Genomic DNA, 26,299 nt, shown 5'->3' on the forward strand with positions numbered 1-26,299 from the left:
CTGCATTTTCTTCATTATTGCTCATTTTTATCGCTCCACTTCACTCCGATCCTCCAAGCCTGTCAACCACAGACTGTAAACATCACCACGTGCAGCACCCAGACGCCCGGTCTGCAATACGCATGCGCAGCATTACGCATAGCGCGTAAGCATTATATCGAGAATTTATCGACCTGTTGTTATCGTTTTATCGAGGAAAATTATATCGTGATAATTATCGTTATCGTTTTATCGCCCAGCCCTAGACTGTACTCACAAAGCAATAACGATCAAAGATTAACTTAAAAATTCCCCGGAGTTCTCCTTTAAAGAGAACAAAAATTTCTTTATGCACACAGTTGTGACATTCACACAGTTCCCACTTCTTTTCCTTAACCTGACAAGTTTCATTTCCCATTTACCAAACTTGCATAAATGTTATTTTTCAACCACTATCTCAAGAAGAGGAATCAGTCTGTAGGCTACATTTTCTCCCCTTTGACTCTTTTTTTCTTAATGTTTTCTGCATTAGAGATCTGTGTGGGGCTGATTTTTCCATCCTGCTCCTGCTATATGATCTATTCCGCACCCTCTCGCTCGCGCTTAAAATTCACCGGTTCACCGGCTAGAATGATTTTCTTCCTGACCAATCCCGCAGCTTAGTTTTTATTTCTAGAATCTCTCTTTTGAACTTCCCCTACCTAAAGAAACTGGGGATAACAAATGTAAAATGTTGGCAATTATTTTATTTATTTTTTCTTATCATGCTGTCAACACCTTACAAATTTCACAGAGAAAAACAGCCTAAATCAAATATGACATCTGTCAATATTTCTTTCTTCTGTCAGAAGTTTCTATCACATAACCAAGCTCACTCACCTTTTTTCACTTGATAAGGACCATAGTAATGAGCCTGCAACACAGACCCATGCTGTGTCCCAATTCACCTACTTATACTACGTCCTAAAAGTATGTACTCTTTTTGTGTGAACAAAAGGTATATACTTTTGAGTGTGTAGCAGAAAAGTATGCAAGCTTCGGGACATACTACTTCGCCATCTTTAATGGTCTTAGTTACGTGCATCCCGTCGTCACCGTTTATCTGCCCTGTCAATCATCGTCAGTTTGGTCACAGTTCAAATCCTCCACATTCAGATTAATCTCCTACCGTATCGGAGAGAAATGTAGCTGCTCGTTGATCTGCCATGTGTGGGTCTTTGTGGGTCAGAGACTCTCCTCATGTGTTTGCAGTTTAAATATAATGATGCATTTAAAAGTTAATGGCCAAACGTGTCATTAAAAAAGTTCACAATGCTGCTGCAAGTGAAACATAATGTGGACAACACTGGATAAATATTTTTGTCAGGTTAAATATTGATAGTTGGTCACTCAAACCCCTTTATCTAAACTTCTCTACTTAACCGTTGAACACGCACATCCGTCATGTTTGTAGTTTTTTAAAGTTTTTTATCTGCGTTTGTAGTTCTAATCGAATCCTCGTCCAACTCGCAATGGGTTGTGGGCAATATCAGCCGTTAGAGTGCCCATCGATCCATACTTCAAATTCGGACCGGAAATAGTAAACCATCCGGGAATCTTTGGAATACTCTTTTCAACATACTACGATTTGGGACATACTAATTCTATTTTCGAATACTATTTAGTATGGATAGTATGCGAATTGGGACGCAGGGCCAGGTACAGGCATCAGCACCAGCACCAGCACCAGCACCTTATCCCTAGTAGCAAAACTACGAAGTTGAACACTACGATCAAAACGATTTTTCATCCGTTGTTGTGTCCTCTGCAAATTCTCTTTGGCCAATTCACATGCTGCAATTTAAAACGGAACTCGGAAACATAGTCCAGAATGTTTGTTGGACTCGCATCATAAGTCCAATGATCTTTGATTGTCCCAGTCCTTCTGGAACTCCAGACAGAATGCATGCAGCATCAATTTAATGTCTGGTGGAAACTTTCAAGTGCTTCCCTGGCTTTCTGAATGGTTACAACTTGACATGCAGTGTTGGATGTGCAACTGATCTAAAGCCTGTTGAAACACACGTGACATAAAATTCGCACCTTGGTCCGATGGAATAGTATGAGGAAGGCCAAACATTTAAATTAATTTAATTAACGATTTCACAATCACGGGTGCAGTGATTTTTCGCAGAGGAATTGCCTCCGGAAAACGTGCTGACGTGCACATAATGGTAAGCAAATACTGATTACCAGCCTTTGTGCGACGCAAGGGACCACAGTCGACCATCACACGCTCTAATGGTTCACCAATAGCTGGAATTGGGTGTAACAGCAGGTGAAATATTCTGATTTGGTTTTTCAATCTTTTGACACACGACAGTTTCGGCAATAGCTTGCTACATGATTTTTCAACCCAGGCCAAAAGAAATGTCTGAGAAAACGATGAAATGTTTTATTCACGCCTAAGTGACCAGCAAACAGCCTATCATGCGCAAGACTCAATATTATGGCGCGATATGAGGAGGGAGCTACCACCTGCTTAACGATTCACCACTCATCAGCAGATGCAGTTGGTGGTCTCCACTTCCTCATCAACACACCATCTATAACGAAGTATCCTTGTGATACCTTTTTGAGTTGCTCAACAGGAAAAACAGCTTCAAAGAGGGAAGACATTTTCTCATTATTTCTCTGTTCAACAATGAGCTGTTGAGCTCAATGAGACAGTTTATCAAGCCCCACAGAATGTTCATCTCGATTTTTAACGGTGACGTCTGAACCGTCAATAGAGTTTGAAAACTTAATCTCACTAATGTCTGAATTAGAGAGTAAAATGAGTAAAAAGAGAGTAAAAATTAAAGAGTTTAACTCCTATGGTGGCCGATTTAGTCCAAGATTGAAAGAAGTAAATATACATTAATGAGTACATATAATTTGAAAGAAGTGTTTTTAGCTAAGAATAAACTACAAAAGTTACACAGTGTAGCTTTAAGTGGGAGAACTTGCATAATTGGTGGCTGCCTAAATCATTTTTTCCTACACTGTATGTATGTAGGCTATGCATGTGTGTATGTATGTAGGCCTATGTATGTATGTCAATCACTGATGACAGTCCATTACTGAGAGTCTCCTCCAAAGGCTGAATGTTCTCTAAAATCATGGCCGGGACACACAGAACAATTTTTCTATAGCCTATATTATTTTTTTAAACGTATAGGTCTATATGTAAAAACATTTTTTTTTGTAAATTTAACAAAGTAATTGCTGTCCATTGTTTTGTTTTGTAATGCATTTTGTAACTTGAAATCAGCTAAATAAAAGATAAGTGATTTGTTCTGTAAATAATTTTTAAAGGAAAAATATATATATATATTTTTAACCGTTACCATAACAAATAAACTAGTGATCAACCGATATATCGATTTCCGATTATTGCAGGCTTTGAAGCCTGCCAAAATCCAATAAAAAATCCCGGCGCAAACGTCCACTCACCGCTGTCAGTTGTCACAGGCAGTTGGTTCAGTGTTGCCAAGTCTGGAATTGAGTTAATTTTACACAGGTAAACACGGGTTTAAGTTGTCTTTACTTTAGAAATATCTATTTGTGTACTTCGAAGGCCCGTTTGTGAGCGCAGCCTTCACTTTGGGACACAGCTTTGGTATGGAGCCTGATCTGCCCCAATGGCTCTCTATGAGAGTGCACTGCAGTTCCATTTTTCACCACAGATTTACATTGGAAATTTGTGGGGTGCTGTAGTGATAGGGAGGTTTCAGAGACAGAGAATTCTGAATACATTAACAATTTATTATTAATTCCGTCTATATACAGAGGTCTATGTATGGATTAATATTTTGGCTATGCCCTACCTGCCCATACAGACAAGCTGCAGCATTTTTTTTTAATCATAGTCATAGTTTACCCACTCAATTATCTCTCACTCTCTCTTAACTGAAAAACCACAAAAAGGTGTGGCTCACATCTATAAAAAAATGTGATCTTGCAACAAACTTGACCTTGCTAGATTTAATGCTAATTTTTAAAATAAGCTTTCAAACTGGGGTCACAGAAGTTACATTCTAAAAATCTTAAGTTACCTCATAATATACATGTATATATTTGAACTTGTTTCATTTTAAATATATGACTACTGTGAATCTTAAGCCACAAGCTTTTTCTTACGCTCAAGAAGACGTGCTACACTGCTACAGCACTTTCCACTAACTAAGCTGCCAGTTGCAAAACACTAAGGAGAAAATACAAATTTAAGTAAATTAGGTCCTTTGTGTTTTAACTGACGATGCAGTTGGTTGGTTGGATTTAATCATCTGCTTTGAGATGAGCAGAATTCTGTACTGAGTAATATACAAGATGAATGAAAAGCAGTGGACTTGTTAACTATTATAAATACATAGTTCTGTCATGAAACTCTAGTTGGCGCAGACCAATGGTTCTAAGCTGATAATTATTACAGCGTTAGCTACTTGGCACAAGTTGATTAATTCATGTTTCATCTGCAGCAATGAGCTTGTTGCTTAAAGGGGGGGTGAAATGCTGTTTCATGCATACTGAGCTTTTTTACACTGTTAAAGACTTGGATTCCCATCCTAAACATAGACAAAGTTTCAAAAACTAATGTTGGGTGTTTTGATGGAGTATTTCTGTGTCAAAAATACTCTCGTATAAGACACTAAGTTTCTGAGAGTTTTTTTCGAGTATGGGTCCGCTTGACGTCGACTGAGCGGGAGCCGTACGGGCTCTTCTCCCGGAAGGGTGCGCACGCGAGCGACCAGAGCGAGAGAGAAAATGCACGGCCATAAACACTGCTCTCAGGTGCAGATCCTCTCGTCCGTGCAACACTTCTGTCGTGCCACGTTCCACTTTATTCCTATGGGTGACGTCAAGCGACTTTAACGCGCCCGCATAGCATTCCGGGAAGGCAGCGCTGCATTTGAAACTATTTGAACGCACAAATGACGGGAAGCTTTACAACATCACGCTTCAATCGTGTCGCAAAAGTGGATCTCCACGGTCACTGCTGTCACAGGACTTCACGAAATCAACAATTTTACCAAATAAGTGTTTTTGATGGAGCGGTCCCAACGATAAATGTTCACAGTCCTGCTTTGGAAGCAGGCGGTGAGTAAAACTGCTTCAAATGTCTGTGTTGTTGGCTATCGTTGCGTAAGTAAACATCAGTAAACAAAACGATCGTGTATAGTTATCAGTGGAACATACAATGTATGGTGTGTATTTAAATACATTTGTATAGCTGAACACTATATGTATCTGTTTGTTTATTGTAAAACTACCCAAACATAAACCTAGGGGAGGTTCTCTATACAAAGCTTGCTTCTATCAGGTGTGATAGATGAGGGAGACATACAAAATATGCAGGGCTGTTGGTACTCCAGGACAGGTTTGAGATCCACTGCAGGCTGACGTGCAAAACCGTTTTGCTTGCTACTGCTAAGGTTTATTCACATACAATAGTCCAAAAACCAAATCATGTCCTCATAAACTGCGAGTAAACCCACAAAAATGTTGACAGGTAACTAAATACAGTACATACCACAGAGACGGACGTCCTGCTGTTGCTGCTTCTCCTGTTCAATTTATTTCAGCCTCCGAATCTGATTCTGGATCATATACAGGTCCTTCTCAAAAATTTTGCATATTGTGATAAAGTTCATTATTTTCCGTAATGTACTGATAAAAATTTAACTTTCATATATTTTAGAGTCATTGCACACCAACTGAAATATTTCAGGTCTTTTATTGTTTTAATACTGATGATTTTGGCATACAGCTCATGAAAACCCAAAATTCCTATATCATATTTCATCCAACTAATAAAAGAAAAGTGTTTTTAATACCAAAAAAGTCAACCTTCAAATAGTTATGTTCAGTTGTGCACTCAATACTTGATCGGGAATCCTTTGCAGAAATGACTGCTTCAATGCGGCGTGGCATGGAGGCGATCAGCCTGTGGCACTGCTGAGGTGTTCTGGAGGCCCAGGATGCTTCGATAGCGGCCTTAAGCTCATCCAGAGTGTTGGGTCTTGCGTCTCTCAACTTTCTCTTCACAATATCCCACAGATTCTCTATGGGGTTCAGGTCAGGAGAGTCGGCAGGCCAATTGAGCACAGTAATACCATGGTCAGTAAACCATTTACCAGTGATTTTGGCACTGTGAGCTGGTGTCAGGCCTTGCTGAAAAACAAAATCTTCTCCATAAAGCTTTCCAGCAGATGGAAGCATGAAGGGCTCCAAAATCTCCTGATAGCTAGCTGCATTGACCCTGCCCTTGATAAAACACAGTGGACCAACACCAGCAGCTGACATGGCACCCCAGACCATCACTGACTGTGGGTACTTGACACTGGACTTCAGGCATTTTGGCATTTCCTTCTCCCCAGTCTTCCTCCAGACTCTGGCACCTTGATTTCCGAATGACACGCAAAATTTTACATGATGCACACCAGTAAGCTGATAATTTAAAGAATCAGCTTATTGAAATAACCAGTTTTTCCTGTTTAAATGCAAACCAGTAAACTGACAATGCAAGTAAACCGCATTTACATGACTTTTAATAAACCGGGTTATTTCCATGTAGTGACGTCAAAAATAATAATGTCAGTATATCGGACTAAGTTTTTCAAATGTTATGTCAGTTGTGATGTTGAATAAAGTGTGTCAGAGGGAGATTTACGGCTCATATTAACCCTCATGCAGTTACAGATGCAGCGTTTTGATGGAACCTCTTCTACTTCTGCGGTATGAGACCCACTGACTCTGGTTACTTGACACTGGACTTCAGGCATTTACTTCTCCCCAGTCTTCCTCCAGACTCTGGCACCTTGATTTCCGAATGACATGCAAAATTTTGCCCATTTCCTGCACACGCCTGTTCACAGTCGCTCTGGATGTTTCTACTCCAGACTCAGTCCACTGCTTCCGCAGGTCCCCCAAGGTCTGGAATCGGTCCTTCTTCACAATCTTCCTCAGGGTCCGGTCACCTCTTCTCGTTGTGCAGCGTTTTTTTTGCCACACTTTTTCCTTCCCACAGACTTCCCACTGAGGTGCCTTGATACAGCACTCTGGGAACAGCCTATTCGTTCAGAAATTTCTTTCTGTCTTACCCTCTCTCTTGAGGGTGTCAATGATGGCCTTCTGGACAGGGTCGGGTCGGCAGTCTTACCCATGATTGCGGTTTTGAGTAATGAACCAGGCTGGGAGTTTTTAAAAGCCTCAGGAATCTTTTGCAGGTGTTTAGAGTTCATTAGTTGATTCAGATGATTAGGATAACAGCTCGTTTAGAGAACCTTTTCATGATATGCTAATTTTTTGAGATAGGAATTTTGGGTTTTCATGAGCTGTATGCCAAAATCATCAGTATTAAAACAATAAAAGACCGGAAATATTTCAGTTGGTGTGCAAAGAATCTAAAATATATGAAAGTTTAATTTTTATCATTACATTATGGAAAATAATGAACTTTATCACAATATGCTCATTTTTTTAGAAGGACCCATATGTATTATTTGACTCTGATTGATAGCCATGGTTTATTAGGGTAACGTTTTCTTTTCCACGCTTGAGGATATCACAGCTTTCAGACGCTCTCATGCAATAGCTGCGCGCACTCGTGATTCTTTAGCTCCGCCCACATGATGCTCCTCCATTCGCTTGTTTTTTTCTGGAAAAACTCGTTACAGCCTATCTTTCTTTTATAAATATAATAAAACTAAAGACTTTTCGGGAATATGAAGGATGCTATACTACTCTATACAGTGCCTTGCCAAAGTATTCGGCCCCCTTGAACTTTGCGACATTTTGCCACATTTCAGGCTTCAAACATAATGATATGAAACTGTAATTTTTTGTGAAGAATCAACAACAAAAGGAAAACAATCATGAAGTGGAAAAAAATTTATTGGATATTTCAAACTTTTTTAACAAATTAAAAACTGAAAAATTGGGCGTGCAAAATTATTCGGCCCCCTTAAGTTAATACTTTGTAGCGCCACCTTTTGCTGAGATTACAGCTGTAAGTCGCTTGGGGTATGTCTCTATCAGTTTTGCACATCGAGAGACTGAAATTTTTGCCCATTCCTCCTTGCAGAACACGTCAAGCTCAGTGAGGTTGGATGGAGAGCATTTGTAAACAGCAGTTTTCAGTTCTTTCTACAGATTCTCGATTGGATTCAGGTCTGGACTTTGACTTGGCCATTCTAACACCTGGATATGTTTATTCTTGAACCATACCATTGTAGATTTTGCTTTATGTTTTGGATCATTGTCTTGTTGGCAGACAAATCTCCGTCCCAGTCTCAGGTCTTTTGCAGACTCCATCAGGTTTTCTTCCAGAATGGTCCTGTATTTGGCTCCATCCATCTTGCCATTAATTTTAACCATCTTCCCTGTCCCTGCTGAAGAAAAGCAGGCCCAAACCATGATGCTGCCACCACCATGTTTGACGGTGGGGATGGTGTGTTCAGGGTGATGAGTTGTGTTTCTTTTTCTCCCAAACATAAAGTTTTGCATTGTTGCCAAAAAGTTCAATTTTGGTTTCATCTGACCAGAGCAGCTTCTTCCACATGTTTGGTGTGTCTCCCAGGTGGCTTGTGGCAATCTTTAAACAACACTTTTTATGGATGTCTTTAAGAAATGTCTTTCTTCTTGCCACTCTTCCATAAAGGCCAGATTTGTGCAGTATACGACTGATTGTTGTCCTATGGACAGAGTCTCCCACCTCAGCTGTAGATCTCTGCAGTTCATCCAGAGTGATCATGGGCCTCTTGGCTGCATCTCTGATCAGTCTTCTCCTTGTATGAGCTGAAAGTTTAGAGGGACGGCCAATGTCTTGGTAGATTTGCAGTGGTCTGATACTCCTTCCATTTCAATATGATTGCTTGCACAGTGCTCCTTGGGATGTTTAAAGTTGGGAATTTTTTTTGTATTTGACTATCACAGTGCAGGTGCATTTATACGGAGACTTGATTACACACCGGTGGATTCTATTTATCATCATTAGTCATTTAGGTCAACATTGGATCATTCAGAGATCCTCGCTGAACTTCTGGAAAGAGTTTGCTGCACTGAAAGTAAAGGGGCCGAATCATTTTGCACACCCAATTTTTCAGTTTTTGTTTTGTTAAATTTTTTTGAAATATCCAATAAATTTCATTCCACTTCATGATTGTGTCCCACTTGTTGCTGATTCTTCACAAAAAAATTAGTTTTATATCTTTGTTTGAAGCCTGAAATGTGGCAAAAGGTCGCAAAGTTCAAGGGGGATACTTTCACAAAGCACTGCATGTACTCAAGATTGACATGAGATTGACTGAAACTCAGTGTTTCACCCCCCCAACATAACAACCCATTAGGACTAAGGCTGTTGCCCCAGCTGTTGTCGTTAATGCAGATTCAGTGGCCCAATGGGTTGGTTTTGTATTCTAGCTAAACGTGCAGCAATAGCCATCTACAACAAAAACTCACGTACGCAATATACAGAACACTGGATTCTGATAGTTATGATAACTATGTAACATACCCGCCTGAAGGCACAAATCCGGATGAGAGATGTAGATATGATCCAGGAGTGTGCGCTTTTGGTCGTTGCTGTGGTGATCAGTAAGTGCTATTCTGTATTGGTCAAGTGCAAATGGAAAAGATGTGTCTTAAGATGTTTTTTAAGAATGGCTACAGACTCGGCAGCACGAATTGAGATCGGCAGGTCATTCCACCAGGTGGGAACGGTCCAGGAAAATGTCCGTGAGAGCGATTTCATGCCTCTTTGGGATGGAACCACGAGGCGCCGCTCGCTCGCAGAACGCAAGCTTCTGGAGGGTGTGTAAGTCTGAGCAAGTGAATTTAGGTATATTGGTGCAGAGCCAGAGGTTGTTTTGTAGGCGATAACTAGTGCCTTGAATTTGATGCGAGCAGCCATTGGCAACCAGTGCAGTTTGATGAAGAGAGGCGTAACATGCGCTCTCTTCGGCTCATTAAAGACCACTCTCGCCGCTGCATTCTGGATCAGCTGCAAGGGTTTGATAGTGCATGCTGGAAGCCCAGCCAGAAGAGCATTACAATAATCCAGTCTGGAGAGAACAAGAGCTTGAACCAGGAGTTGTGCAGCCTGTTCTGATAGGAAGGGTCTAATCTTTCTAATGTTGTCTAAAGCAAATCTGCAGGACCGGGCTGTTGCAGTAATGTGGTCAGTGAAGTTTAACTGGTCATCAATCACAACTCCAAGGTTTCTTGCTGTCCTTGATGGAGTTATGGTCGATGAACCAAGCTGAATGGAGAAATTTTGATGAAGTGCTGGGTTGGTTGAGAAAACAAGTAATTCTGTCTTTGCAAGATTGAGTTTAAGATGATGCTCTTTCATCCAGTCAGAAATGTCTGTCAGACAGGCAGCGATACGAACACTGACTGTAGGATCATCTGGTTGAAATGAGAAGTAGAGTTGAGTGTCATCAGCATAGCAGTGATAGGAGAAGCCGTGTTTCTGAATGACAGAACCTAATGATGACATATAGATGGAGAAGAGAAGTGGTCCAAGGACTGAGCCCTGTGGAACCCCAGTAGCTAGATTATGAGACTTAGACACTTCACCTCTCCATGACACCCTGTAGGACCTACCAGAGAGGTAAGACCTGAACCACTGGAGAGCAGTTCCTGAGATCCCCGTCCTCTTAAGTGTTGACAGGAGGATCTGGTGGTTAACTGTGTCAAAAGCAGCAGACAGATCCAGCAGAATGAGCACTGAGGATTTGGAAGCTGCTTTTGCCAGTCTCAGTGCCTCAGTTACAGAGAGCAAGGCAGTCTCGGTAGAGTGGCCGCTTTTGAAGCCGGATTGGTTGTTGTCTAGGAGGTGGTCCCGTTCAAGAAACATAGAGAGTTGATTGAACACAACTCGCTCAAGGGTCTTTGCAATGAAAGGCAGAAGGGATACCGGTCGGTAGTTTTCTAAAAGTGCTGGATTCAGAGAGGGTTTCTTAAGCAGTGGGGTTACCCGAGCCTGCTTAAATGCTGTGGGAAAGGTTCCCGTGTGAAGAGAAGTGTTGACAATGTGAGTGAGTGCAGGAGTGATTGAAGAAGAAATAGCCTGAAGGAGGTGTGTGGGAATAGGATCAAGTGGACAGGTAGTAGGGTGATTGGAAAGGATGAGTTTAGAAATATCTGCCTCGGAGAGTGGAGAGAAGGATGGAAGCGTGTTCGTGTTAGTTGTTGAGATGTGCGTGTCAGTTTGTGATGAGGAGAACTGTTTGCTAATGAGAGCTGTTTTGTTGGTGAAAAATGATGCAAAGTCATCAGCTGTAAGAGTTGATGAAGGAGGGGGAGGAGGTGGACAAAGGAGAGAGGAGAATGTTTTAAAGAGTTGGCGAGAGTCAGAGCAATTGTTGATTTTGTTGTGGTAGTATGTTGTTTTAGCAGTGGAGACATTTGTAGAGAAAGAAGAGAGAAGAGACTGATAAAAGGCAAGGTCAGTATTGTTTTTAGATTTCTGCCATTTCCTCTCGGCCGCCCTGAGTCCAGAGCGATGTTCACGGAGAACTTCAGACAGCCAGGGGGCAGATGGGGTGGGGCGGGCTGGTCTGGATGAAAGGGGGCAAAAACTGTCTAAGGAGGATGTTAGAGTGGAGCAAAGAGTGTCGGTAGCACTGTTAGTGTCCAGTGCTGAGAACTGAGCAGGTGGAGGGAGTGAAGATGAAACCATAGTGGATAGGCGAGAGGGAGAGAGTGAGCGTAGATTACGCCGAAAGGTAATCTGTGTAGGAGTACGTTTTGTATCAGGAGTCAGTATGAGGTTAAGAGTGATGAGAAAGTGGTCTGAGGTGTTTAATGGAGTAACTAAAGTGTTGTCCGTGGAGCAGTTGCGTGTGTAGACCAGGTCTAATTGGTTACCGGATCTGTGAGTAGCCGTAGTAGATACTAACTTAAGGTCAAATGAAGTCAGTAGAGTGCTGAAGTCTGCAGCTAGGTGTTTATCAAGATGGATGTTGAAGTCACCAAGCAGAATCAGTGGAGTGCCATCCTCAGGGAAGCTAGAAAGTAACACATCCAACTCCTCCACAAAGTTACCGAGGTGACCTGGAGGACGATAGACCACTACCACATGGATTTTAACAGGGTGAGTAATAGTGATTGAGTGCGATTCAAATGAATTGGCCGGTAGAGACGGTAATGGATCAAATTTCCAATCATTTGAGATAAGCAAACCAGTACCCCCACCCCTCCCAATAGGCCGAGGAGTGTGTGAAAAAGTATAATTGCTTGAGAGGGCTGCAGGAGTGGCAGTGTCCTCTGGTTTGATCCAGGTCTCAGTTAGGGCCACGAGGCTAAGCTGAGAATGAGTCCCAATAGATGAAATAAAGTCTGCTTTGTTTACAGCCGACTGGCAATTCCAGAGACCAATTGGAATAAAGAGTAAAGTAGCAGAGGATGTTAGGATATAGCGCAAATTATTAGGATTACGGCGTCTCGTGCGTACAGAGCGTGATTTACGAGTGCTAGTAGTTATAGTTGAGATTTGAAAGCACATGGTGAATACAAATCAGAGAAAAGGCCAGATAGGAATTAGAGCCGAACACAAATAATGAAAAGGAAGATGATACTCAAGTGCCTTGCCGGGGTCCTTGCTCGGGCGGAGTTGCACTGGGAAGAGTTGAAGTCTTTACACTCGTCGGTCTTCAAACAAGGAGGGCTTCACACTGCCGCTTCCGCTGCCGCGGACTATCACGCTATTTATACTGACTTGAGTATCGTTATTGAAAGCAGCTGGGAACGCCCCCAACAAACTCGCTCCCAACGAGGCAATGACCAAACAAATGCTAACTCAACAAATGCTAACTCCCACACACACCGAGAGAATATACCAAAACTAATAATACACACCTCTGCACTACACAGACACACTTATCCAACAACAAATGAACAAACAATCAAATGAGAAAAGTTACAAACACTTACAGAGTAGTTGTCTATCAGTCAATTGAATTGCTCCTCTCTAGCCAAAATGTTTCAAACACACAAGGCTTTTAATACCTCGCTGGCCACGCCCCCAACAAACTCGCTCCCAACGAGGCAATGACCAAACAAATGCTAACTCAACAAATGCTAACTCCCACACACACCGAGAGAATATACCAAAACTAATAATACACACCTCTGCACTACACAGTAGGGATGGCTCGATACCACAATTTTGGCTTCGGTACGGTACCACAATCTAATACCGAAGTACCGATATTAAATCGATACCACAAGGTCTGATATTAGCGCGGGTATATTGCACGCGAATGAGAACAATTATGCAAGTTTTGAGTTTATAAAGTGGGAAATTACCACAAATGTTTATTAGTAAATTAATCAGCGAAGCTTATCACATCAAATCAGTCATTTGAAAACTTTCTTGTGAGAAATAATTTCAGCAAAAATCTCTCAAAATTAGCAAATTACTTCTGGTTTCAAAAGACATCGCACTACACTAAAGCAATCTGCATAATCCGATTCAACATTTCACGCTCGTCTCGGGATGGAGAACGGAAATCATTTGAACACGCAAGAGATTTTATAGCATTTCGTAATAACAGTTACAGGAGATATGAGCTTATAACAACGACACACACACACACACACACACACACACACACACACACACACACACACACACACACACACACACACACACACACACACGCCTGTCACTTAGTCACGCTCGCACATTACACATTAAGTTTCCTTAAACAGTCAAATACACAGAATTATGTACAAATGTCCGTCTTTAGTGAGTATTCACATAAACACAGTCGGCGGTGTCTAACGCGAATGTAAATAGTGCAATAGTATGCGTGCAAATATAATGAGATCTAAATGTAATTGGTTGAAACGAACGCTGGAGATTGTGATATTTGATCTTATGTTAGGCTGTGTGTGTGCGTTGATCAGTGTTAAAAAAACAAAAATGTCTAAATGAGATGGTTTGAATGATCTACTGACCTGTCGATCTCTTAAGAAGTCCTAAAGTCAGGATAGTGACAGATGCTTCTTGGCTAGGTTTGATGGTTCTTCATCAGTTTTATAAGCAAAGTCATTACAAATGTCACTTCTACTCCTATCTTTATTAATTCGTTTTGGGCATCTTGAGTGAGATTCAACTGCTTTATCCATTTTGTCCGTCTATGTTGTTGTCACATTTGCCGGTTGTTTCGGGTCAGTTGGGGTAGCGCGCTGCCATCTAGCGGTGCACTTCGGAAAAGCAGCATATACCGAAATGTGCCAAATCATGATATCGTACCGTTTTAAATAAAATATTTACCGGTATTTTTCCAGTACCGGTATATCGCGCATCCCTACTACACAGACACACTTATCCAACAACAAATGAACAAACAATCAAATGAGAAAAGTTACAAACACTTACAGAGTAGTTGTCTATCAGTCAATTGAATTGCTCCTCTCTAGCCAAACTGTTTCAAACACACAAGGCTTTTAATACCTCGCTGGCCACGCCCCCAACAAACTCGCTCCCAACGAGGCAATGACCAAACAAATGCTAACTCAACAAATGCTAACTCCCACACACACCGAGAGAATATACCAAAACTAATAATACACACCTCTGCACTACACAGACACACTTATCCAACAACAAATGAACAAACAATCAAATGAGAAAAGTTACAAACACTTACAGAGTAGTTGTCTATCAGTCAATTGAATTGCTCCTCTCAGTAATGTGTATGTTTCTGTAAATATGTATGTAATACCCAATAGCTCTCCCGTCTTTTTGTGCTTTAGGCAATCATGCGTGCAGCAAATAAGAAAGCAGTAGTGGTTTTGCTGGTGGTCTTGCTACTTACAGCCATGCTCATTTACCACTGGAACGCAGACACCATTACAACAATTGATGTGCAACAGGGAGCAGACACTTTAAAAATGCTACTGGAGACAAAGGTCCGAAACATCGACCATAGAAATTACCACATCCCTTACCATATCAAAGATGGCATGTCAAAGTAAGTAGAAACTGAAACACAAATGTATGTGCCATTGTAGCTTTTTGTAGCACGAGTACAAAAACACTTTCTGATATGTAGATTCAGTTCCACACAAGGCTGAAATCTAAAACCACATTATTTGAAATTAAAATGTTAAATGAAGTGTATGTAAGATTGTGGCCAGAACTGGTACTGCAATCACGTTCAAATGTCTGTAGAGTGGTGTATCCCTTCTCCCCCTCCCCCTGACTCATGGTTGCCAGATATGCTGCAGGATCCAGCAGGAACGTTTGTAGCTGCAGCTGTGGTTACTAGAGCAGATCTGGCAACCCGGATGCAGAAACACTACTGACCGATCGGTAGATAGGTGGAGGGTGGTGCTTCAGGCCAAAACACAACATGTCAACATTAACATCAGTTGAGGGCTGCAACAACTTTTAAATGACAATATCCTGGACGGACTGCTGTTGTCAGTGATATAAGTATTTAAAATTAACATGATTTCTTAATGTCTAGTGACATATCAGGACCATTTATGATTCATTGAAATACATTTCTTACATACAGTTCCTTTAACTGTCATAGTGGCACCTCTTTCTCTTTCCACTCTTTTATGTTGGTGCATGGAATAAATAACATGATTTGTGGCTTCATTTTCAATTTCATTTTTCTTTTTTTACTTCTAACCAGGCTACTTGCTGTAAATGGATGTGTTTGTGAAGGTGACAAACCAGCCATTTTCCCATTCTCAAAGCTGCTGTTCCCTCAAATATCTTCTACACAGCTACATGCGTCCATCAAAGATTCAGACCTGCAAAAAGCAAAGCAATACAGAAATAAAGAGTATCACAGTTTCTATAAGAGGTGGTGCATAATTTCAGCTTTTAGCTCATTTTCTAAGTGCAATGTAAAAAGATACCATATTGTGTGTTTTTCTTTGGTTTGGTTTTGTTTCCCCTTTACCTATTTAAAGGGAGTTCACTCAAATATGAAAATTCTGTCTTGCTTTACTCACCCTTGTGCCATTTAAAACCAGTAACCAGACTCTTTCTGTTGTATACAAAAGATATTTTGAATAATGCTGGGGTCCAAACTACATTGGATACCAATGACTTTCATTGTAAAGATGAAGAAAAAATATCTAAATGTCTTTATTTTTCCACTGGATTTGGAACCACATTAAAACCACAATTTTCATTTTGTGTGAACTATTCCTTTCTGTAAGATGCCAACATTGGCACCGCTAATGACCTTAACTGTTAAATTAATGTTGTTTTCTCTATTCAGGACTCGTACAGCTGCAGACTCCCTTATCTTAGCCGAAGCCAACAGCCCTCTTCAGTACCCTACGCAGGGCGTAGAAGTCAGACCAACAGGGACCATTGTAATTCCTGGTAAATGTTTTAATGAAATCAATAGAAGATAAACACAATTGCTCAAGTTATCATAAGCTGGTTACATCATGTGGTTGCCATTTAGAGATAACCTTTATATATATATATATATATATATATATATATATATATATATATATATATATATATATATATATATATAATTTACAAAGACTTTGCTGTCATTCACTGGCATTATAGTGCTTGGATTAGCCAGGACTACTTTTTATTATATATACACAATTTTATTCGTTTGAAAGAAGAATGTCTTATACATCTAGGATGGCTTGTGGGTGAGTAAATCGTAGGGAAATTTAAATTTTTGGGTGAACTATCCCTTTAAGTGAGATTTGTGTAACCATTTTGAAGACTTGTCTGTCTTGAAGTGAAATACCTGAGAACTTAAATATCCATTCTACAGGAAGATAGACAAGACAATAAATATTGTACATTTTAATATACATGTTTGTCATAATAGCACATATAATAGCACATAATAGCAATTTTAACACCTGTCTGCTTTGTGATTAAATGTGCACCATCAAAGATTATGATCAGTAAAACTCAAGACCCTTTTTTTCCTTTTCTTTTTTCTGTGTTGTTGTATTCTCAAGGTTTGAGCCTGAACCAAATACACAAAGGGGAACATTATTTGGTAAGTCCACCATTATTCTGTATGCTTCATAAATGGTAAGTAATTACATCATTTTACATATAATTTAGCAAAAGAATTATATTAATAATTTTGTCACTTTACTCACCCTCATGTCATTCCAAACCTGTATATATATAAAAAAAATCCTGTGCTAAAATGAGTTCTATATCACAAAAATTTATTTGGACTACTTGTAATGGATCTTGTTAGTCACTTAACTGTTGTATGGAGTCTCATAAAGATTTGGGAAGAGTTATTCATAATTCTTTGTGTTCCACACAATGAAATAGCAGCGTATATGTTTGAAATGAGGGTAATATTTACACAATTATTGTTTTAGGGCTGAACTATCCCATTAAAAGAAATGTGGTTTAAAGAAAGCTACGTGGGGGAGGGATGTAATTTTTTATCATGGAACAAGAATTTTCTGCTTCAATACAGCAAAGTCATTTTGGCTGTACTATGGCCCAGAAATGTTTTTCATACAATAAAATTTGCAGGTATCTCTGAATGCTACAATGGGAACATTTAATACAGCAGCGCTGGTAGATGGAGTTCAAGTCAAAGGGGAAGGAGAGATGTGTATTAGTTTTATGAGTAACAGTCTGGCCTCACTAAACAGACAGCTTGAGTTTGTAACTTATACAAACACGCTGTTCCATCCCAACACAGCAGATGTAGGTAAGACCCCAGAACACATTCTTTTATATGGGGATATTCTTTACATGTACATAAGCAATTAGGTAAAATGAAGGGAGATGGATTTACTATGGAAACAAATTATCTCATTGGCTTAACTAAAGAAAGAGTTTGCCTCTCCGTCTGCAATTACATTACTAAGCAAACAACATTATGATTACCTTTATGAATGGACTGCAACATAGAGAAATATTTGATCAAGTCAAATATTCATTAACTGGCAAGCATATGTTCCCTGCCAACTTGTAGAACAGGTTACTATGATGTTGTAATAACACAAAGTATACAGCCATCTATAAGGATTTATAAAATAGAATTATATACATTAACAACCCAAAGTACACAATTCAATAAATAAGGTAAGATTGTCAATATTATCAAGATCAGTTATGCATTTCAATAAAAAGACTGCAAAAAACTGCCAAACCTTTGAAGATTACATATAATGCAGATGAAATTAATGATGGCTGAAAACAGATCATTATAGATGTCTTATGGTGTTTTCTACATCTAATATTTGATCACTATTTGATAAACACAATTTACTATTAATACTGACAATTTGGTAAGCATATTTGAGAGTCAGTAATGACTTGTATTTGGGTCTGTTTTTCACACAATGTGATTTCAGATGGGTAATATATCTCAGTCTCATAGTCACTAAACAGTTGAATGGAGAGGGCTATAAAGATTTGTAAAGGATTATTTTTAATTCTTATTTTGTGTTCCTCACAATAAATTGATATAAGGGTAAATACTGGCATACTTATACTGTGATTATGCTCTAAAGCCATCTACAGGAATTTGTAGAGTAGATTAATATTGTATTTAAAAAAAATCCAAAGCACGCAATTCAGTCACTCTCAAAACTTTGGAGATTACACATAAATATTACGTTTTATATAATGTTATAAACTATATATATAAACTATAATCTTGATAAAGAAAATTGACTGACAATGCATGTCATTTAGCATTTATTTATGCTGTAATGCACGTTTAGCTCTATTATTTTTATTATTATTATTATATAACGCTATTCCTTTGTCTATGGCAGTACAATTTAAAGCAGGCATTTTCCAGGCCACCTTCACCATTAAGATCAGACATCCACCAATGCCTAAATTCTATAGTCCTGGACCCAGAAAAGGTAAAACCGATATATCAAATGTAAAGATTTTTCAACTATATTTATTAGAAATGTTGCAATACTCATGTTTTGATATTGTCCTTCCTACAGAATACAATGTAAGCACCTTGGTCACCATCGCCACAAAAACATTTCTACGTTATGATAAACTTCAGGATTTGATCAACAGCATTCGACAGTTTTACCCCACTATAACTATAGTGATAGCTGATGACACCAAGGATCCTAAACCTGTATCTGGACCCAACATCGAACATTATATCATGCCCTTTGGCAAGGTATGGATGCTGTTATACTCAGCATGGGCTTTTTGAGCTACTATGGTTTCTTCTTAAATAGATTGTTTAAAGTGCGATCTGCTCTTAATTACAGGGCTGGTTTGCTGGCCGTAATCTTGCAGTCTCTCAGGTTACAACCAAATATGTGCTTTGGCTGGATGATGACTTTATTTTTACCTCAAGGACCAAACTGGAAAAAATGGTGGATATTTTGGAGAGAACCACTTTGGACCTGGTGAGAGAGCCTTTTGCTGTTTTTCATTCAATTACACCTAGACAAATGTTTTTCATGAAAACTTGGTGCTGTTCTGTGGAGCATGTTTTTACATGTTAGTTGGCACTGCAGGAAGCAATGAAGAATGTGAAATAATGCCAAGCCAACTGTCCCACATTTGCATTTTTTACCCCTCCCACACATTAATTAATGAATGAGGCATTTTTATAATGCTTTCATATGTACTACCCCCTAAAAATTATCTCTGCTGGCATGATCTCATTATGTTTACTTGCTGAGGACCCAAGACTGAATTCTCGGCCGTTCCAGTGGTACAGCGGATGTGGGAGAGTGTTTTGAGAATAGTGCAGTAAGGATCCTGTTGAGAGTTCGAAAATATGATGACATCACACGATTCTTCATTCATTTCAGTGGCTAAATATTTCCACCAGGATTGAATATAAGGTCTCCCTTCTAACCCACCAGTGCATCTATGGAAATGCCCCCTCCTAACTGAAATAACTATTCACACCTTCAACTACAGCTCAATCACTTCGTTCAACAAACTCAAACCTCTTTCTTCTTCCCAAGACTAAGCTCAGCACTATGGGTGATCGGGCTTTCTGCTCTGCCACTCCTTGGATTTGGAATGCCCTACCCGACCATCTGAGGGCACCTAAATCTCTTGAGACTTTTAAAAAAGGACTTAAAACATTTCTTTTTGGGAGAACTTATGTCTTTTAGCTATTAAATCTATAAGTGTTTTGCCATTTTTAAATGATCTTAACTGTAGCACTTTGAGATTTGTTCCAAATGTAAAGTGCAATACAAATAAAATGTATTATTATTATTTATAACCACGCTGGGGTCTCAGGATCACTTGAGAATCACCCAGCCTGAATTCCAGCCACGCTTCGTCAACCGAAAATACCTGCAGGTCCCCTACCCTCTTGATGGAGGCCAATGCAGTCAGGAGTGTTGTCTTCATAAAAAAGAACTTAACATCTACTGACTGCAAAGGCTCAAAGGGAGCCCTCTGCAGAGCATCTAAAACTACTGAGAGGTCCCAAGAGGGCACAAGGGAACCTGATGATCATAATTGTGCTGACTTACTGGTTTGTTGTCCAAGAGGTCATGGTAGGTGGCGATAGCGGTCACATGAACCTTGAGGGTGGAAGAAGACAGCCTTCGATCCAGCCCTTCTTGGAGGAATGATAGCACAGACCTGATCAGGCATTTCCAGGGGTCTTCTTGGCCTTCCAGGTGACGAAGAGGTTCCACTTTAACGCATAGGCGTGTCTCGTAGACTCTGCCCTAGCAGAAGTGATTGTAGCCACCACCGGAGGTGGTAGGGTACTCAAACCAGCCACATACCATCACGTGGAGGTTACAAAGATCGGGACACGGGTGCCAGAGGGTGCCCTGTCTCTGAGAGAGGGAGGTCCTGTCGCAAGGAGTAGGAATTCTGAGAACCAGGTCCGGCTGTGCAAGTACAGGGCAACCAAAATTACCTGTTTCTTGTCCTCCCTGACCTTGCACAGAAATTGTGCAAGAAGGCTCACTGAGGGGAACGCATATTTGCGCAGGCTCTGCGGCCAGCTGTGCACCAGTGTATCTGTGCCGAGCGTGCCTTCGGACAGGAAATAGTACAGGCTGCAGTGGGAAGAGTCATGGGAGACAAATAGATCTACCTGTGCATCGCCAAACTGTTCCCAGATCAGCTGGATGGAGTCTCCATTCCCCAGGCAGTGGCTGAAGCCATGAGAGCTTGTCAGCTGCACGGTTCAGGATCCCTGGGATATGGACAGCCCGAAGGGACCTCAGATGCTTCTGACTCCATAAAACGAGCGGGCGAGTTGGGACATGTGGCAGGAGCGTAGACCCCCTGGTGGTTAATGTACGCAACAATGTCTGTGTTGTCTGACTAGTACATGTTGACCCTTCAGCAATGCCCGGAAGCGGTGCAGGGCGAACCGTACTGCCAGCAACTGTTCTCTGGGGCGCAGAGATGAGGACATTAGTTATTTTTAGGTGTCACTAGCCCGGAGGCCACCGGGGGAAGCATCGGCCCTGCTACCCCCTGGAAATAACTGGAACCCATCTCTGAGCTGTCCGTGTCAAGAATGCTACCGCGCCTGGTGTTTAGGCCGGCTGCGGAACTTGAGCGGACTCTGCGACATCCCATGGCTGTCAACTCTAGGTCAGATCCAAGCAGTGCTAACACACCCGGAGGCGGAGCACAGCTGAATCGTCATCCCCAAAGGACTCTAGCCCACCTTGAGATGCGGCAATCGACATCTCCCTGCTATCTGAAGTGTGAACGAAACAAACGGGGCGTCAGCAGACGGTCCCACTGCTTCCGTCCAACACTCGCGGGTAACGATGTGCGAGAGGGGGTGTGGCTCGAAGAATGATCGTCGAAGTTCTTCATTCCACAGCACCGCCCTCAGGTCACCCTGGCCACTAGCCAAAGTACCACCTCTCTCTGAGACGGTAGATCGGGGTGTGGCAGAGGGGACTCTCTCTCTTTACAGAGATCATTGAGTCTCGACCACAACATTGTGATGGTCATGTTCCTGCAGAGGGAACACAGCACATCCATTAACACTGTCCAAAAGTACTGAAGCCCAAACACGTTGAGCAGTGAATGCGCCCAAAGACAGCAATGGATATTGATTGCACCCGGAAGTGCGCGGATGAACCGTCTTGAAAAAGGAAAGAGGAAAGAGGCTCTATTGTGAGAGGAAAGCTCTGCAGAGTGCCAAAGCACCCAGGGAAAAAACACACAGCTGTTGCAAATCACTGCGCAGATCAGAAGGCAGGCAATGTGAGATCATTGGAACACGCTGTTACACCCACACCCTGGAATACCGCTCATCTCGAAGACTTAAGATAGGACTTCAGAATTCAGGCTTGCAGGAGTAAAGAGATGCTCTTGGCTCGAAGCTGAAACATAATGTGATCATGCAAGCATACTTCCTTATATGTACACTCCCCTTCCTGGTGGGGCAGAGTTACACTATGCAAATTCCGCATGCCCATGGCATTGGCACTTCCATTGGGCGTTTTCTAGATCTCAAATATGATTGGCTTCTAAGCGAAACCCCCATTCGTCAGTCACTGACGTTACTCAGAGTGACTGAACGAAAGGGAAAAAAAAATGTTCTAACCATTTTATAGTCTAAAGAACCTATTTACACTACCAAAGAATCTTTTGTGCAATGGAAACGTTCTTTGGATATTAAATGTTCTTCATAGAACCATACACCCTGCCAAAGAACCATTTAAGAACCTTTATTTTTAAGAGTGTACTGTTCCCAAAGCACTTTACACTCATGGCATGGGTCTCCCCTCAACCAACAGCATATTACTGGACTCTTAGTCACATGCTATGGTGCACAAATGCCAAACAAGGCATTTGGAGATACCTTTATATTTTATACAGCACAAAACCAAAGGTTGCATTTAAAAAACAACAACAATGAAATGTAAACATTCCTCATAACACAAAGTGTTCATGTTGTTTGACTGGTTGTGGCAAACAAATGAGATTCAAAGATAATATAAACAGAAAAATCTAAGATGCAAAGAAGTATGCACCTGAAGGTTGGTTCACCTGCCTCAACAAATAAAAAGTTAAAGGCTGCTGGATGTAGAATGTTGAGAAATATTGCTGCCAGATTTCACAGTGCACTAACAAACACTTCCATTAACAGTGTGTTTGGCTTATTGGGGGATTGTGAACTAGAAAACGCATGCTTAAACACAGAATCAGATTTTGCCAAGCACAACGGATATTATCTATCTAACAATGTCCAATTGTGCAAAATCAGGATGTGCTGCTTGAACATGCATGGTGCTTCTAGGAGTGAGTAATGGTCATTAAATTGCATGAGCAATAGTTTCACAAGCTTATTTACTGGGTTTGTCCATATTTTCATTATTACTATTTTTTAATCTTTTTTCAAAAGTCAGTACCTCCCTGTAGATATACAGTCTTGTGAGGCAGGGGTGGGAGACTCCTCCTTAGTCAAGAGGAATGTGAAAATATATTTTAATGATAAAATGGTATAGACTATTTAAGAAAAAAAAAATCACAATTGGCAAGTGCTTTCTAGCATTAATATTAGGCTACTATAGCAACATTTTTGTTAAGGACAGTCTAGTTCAACAAAGTCACAGTTATAATTGCACATTTAACACAAACTTCCTGCACTAAAAAGATATGATCAAAGATGTGATGCACTTTCTTTGTCAAGTCCAACTGTTTAAAATGTGACAATTAAAATATTACTTTGTGTAACAGATGTGTCCTTTTAAATAATTCAACAGTTGACATTGTAGCTGTATTTATGGTTAGATGCTATGGTTAGGAATATAAAAGTTTAGTAAAAAAACACACTAGTAAACTACTATACACAGGTATATGAAAAATTGCCCCTGACGTTTCCTAATCTGGATAATGAACTGTCTGCTAAATTAAAGCACGTAAATGCAAACATGCCCAATATATTGGGACATTAGCAATGCTTTTGAGACATTTTGGTTGTCACAAAACATCACCATGTGTTAAATGAACCGTCTTTTTATTCCCTGTCGTGTTGGTGGAAAAGCTTGCCTCGTTTCTCTTATAGCCTACATATCACACTCGCATTGGTGCTATTACAGAATATCAACAAGGCTTTGATTCAGAGGTAATCACAGCCGTGCTGATATTCAGAAAAACACAATTTCAGGTTTTATATTGCTTTCTGGAAACCAACACAAAGAGGGTAGAGAGTTAAGGTTCTGTCCAAATAAACTTCCCTCGTACTTCCAAAAAAAAAAGGGTCTGGCTTAGGGAAGTTCATAAGTGTATGTTTAAAAGTGGAGTCAAACGCTGTCTCGTCAGCATTTTGAGCAAACAAGTTGGAAGATTGATTCAGTGAATCCCAATTGTTTTTAAACACAAGTTGTCGTTGAATCAATGATTCAGTAACTCACTAGTCAGCAGTGGATAGAGTCCCTAAAAGCCATATTTGAGTAAAAGCATAATCTTACCAGAAAATTACTTTTGTGGAAGTTATATCACTGTTTAGAATATTACTTGAGTAAAAGTAAAAACATTAAAAAAAATTATATATATATATATATATATATATATATATATATATATATATATATATACCCAAAAATTTGGGTGACTTATTTATTTATTTATAATTCTAAAACACTTGATTATAAAATTACAATATGTTCATGACGATTAAAAATTGAATGCGTTTCTGATTTGTTTCTGATGGCTGTATGATACAGTTTGCTTTCTCATGTCTCTAGCTCACTGTGATGCCGCAGTCGTGCAGAAAGAATAAAATAGAACATATTGCAGAGTTACGCCCGTTTCACACATACTCCGTCTGCAGTGCGTGTTGCGTTGCGTGTGTGTTGCAGGAGCCCCACACCCTGTAGTCCTTTCACATATGCTGCGTTTGCAGTCCGCAACTGATTTTACATACCACAAACACAGCCTATAGTGTGCAAACTCAAAATCCCTTAGTACCACACGTCAGTTTAAAGAGATATGTGTGTGATTTGGGTTTCAGGGATGAGATGACTATAAAAGAGTTCACATGTTCCTAGCTATTAAATCTATTTAATTACTTCAGTTTTTAACAAAGTAAAGCATTTAAACTGATATAATATATCAGTTTAAATACTTAAATAATTTTTATATTCTATAGGCCATTATAATTATAATTATATTGTTAGCCTAATAAAGAATTTATCTCACAAGGAGGATTGTTTAGGAACCCTTGCCTTTAAAAATAAAATAAAATAAATAATTAAACAATGATATAGAAAATCTTGGCAATGCATAAGCAATAAATAAACATTTAAGTTTAATGGATGCTGCCTATTAGCAATAAAAATAATCTCAGTGTAACTGCTTTTTTTTTTTTTTTTTTTTTTTCATAATATAAAGAATTTATGTTGGGTTTTTTTCTTTTGGTGAAGACTTGTAGCCTACAGTTAGCAGCATTGTGATCAGATGTGATCAGTCACAAATTTCAATTTGGGTCAGAATTTTTTTTTTTTTTTTTTTTTTTACAGTGTAAGTTACATTAAGGGTTAAATAAAATAGAAATGGCACATTAAAGTTAAAGGGCTAATTTACCCAAAAATAAAAATTGTCATTAATTACTGTGTCAGTGTCAGGCATGTAAAGCAGTGACAGGTCTCATTGGCAGCTGAGCCTGCCACGGAAAGATTTGACCCATACTGCAATGTCATTTCCTCTCTCAGGACCTATGCAACAAGAATAGTTTATTCTTCTTTTAAACCAAAAAACAAAACAAAAAACATTTTATGCTAGCTTTCTTGCATTCATTTTTTATCAACACTTGAATATGGGTCAAATAAAGCAACATTTTGAACAAAAAGCTGAGAAAATCACGTTTTTGTGAAAGACTGTTTCCAGGTCAGCTTCAGAGCAATGATCAAACACAGATGGAGGACATCGAGCTAATGCTTGCACAGTACTGTAGCTCGTCCTGGGTCCACATCTTATTCACTAACATTAGGCTTTTGATTCATATGTTTAATGATGATGATCACGTTATTTTTCATATGCATATGATTGGATATGATTGCTCGTTTTACTGCGTCTTACTCGCGTGTTTTGATCAGGAGATTCAGTAGGCTACTCATTCAGAAGATGCATAATAGCGCCCCCTAGCATCTAACAGTGAAAACACGGAAAATTCCGTTTTTGGCCTGGATCCGTTTTCTCACAAATAACAGAAAATTCTGTGTTTTGCAGGGAAAGAGTTAATGAATCAGCATATCGTTTCATGATTCGGATCGCGTTTAAAACGGTACTGAAAAAGTACTGAATCACGAGCTCCTGACGAGACAATCCGCAAACTTCAGGGAACCAATCGATCTGGGGCCTGTTGCACAAAAC

At 40.0% G+C, this 26,299-nt stretch overlaps 1 protein-coding gene across 6 annotated transcripts in view; it reads left to right on the forward strand.

The window, feature by feature from the left end:
- Positions 1-26,299, forward strand: part of b4galnt1a (beta-1,4-N-acetyl-galactosaminyl transferase 1a) — a 49,398-nt gene that overhangs the window by 9,620 nt on the left and 13,479 nt on the right. For 5 of the 6 annotated variants that reach the window (XM_067446013.1, XM_067446014.1, XM_067446009.1 and 2 more), the window contains 8 exons: positions 14,767-14,984; positions 15,657-15,830; positions 16,254-16,360; positions 16,975-17,015; positions 17,516-17,696; positions 18,772-18,864; positions 18,955-19,142; positions 19,237-19,377. In XM_067446013.1, the coding sequence (XP_067302114.1) occupies positions 14,773-14,984; positions 15,657-15,830; positions 16,254-16,360; positions 16,975-17,015; positions 17,516-17,696; positions 18,772-18,864; positions 18,955-19,142; positions 19,237-19,377 (1,137 nt within the window). In that variant the 5' untranslated portion in view covers positions 14,767-14,772. Of the gene's footprint in view, positions 1-11,702; positions 12,098-14,766; positions 14,985-15,656; positions 15,831-16,253; positions 16,361-16,974; positions 17,016-17,515; positions 17,697-18,771; positions 18,865-18,954; positions 19,143-19,236; positions 19,378-26,299 lie in introns of those variants that run through there. The other variant, XM_067446012.1, reaches the window with a different exon arrangement.

Source organism: Pseudorasbora parva, chromosome 6 (assembly GCF_024679245.1).
Source record: "Pseudorasbora parva isolate DD20220531a chromosome 6, ASM2467924v1, whole genome shotgun sequence".
Taxonomy (NCBI): Eukaryota; Metazoa; Chordata; class Actinopteri; order Cypriniformes; family Gobionidae; genus Pseudorasbora; species Pseudorasbora parva.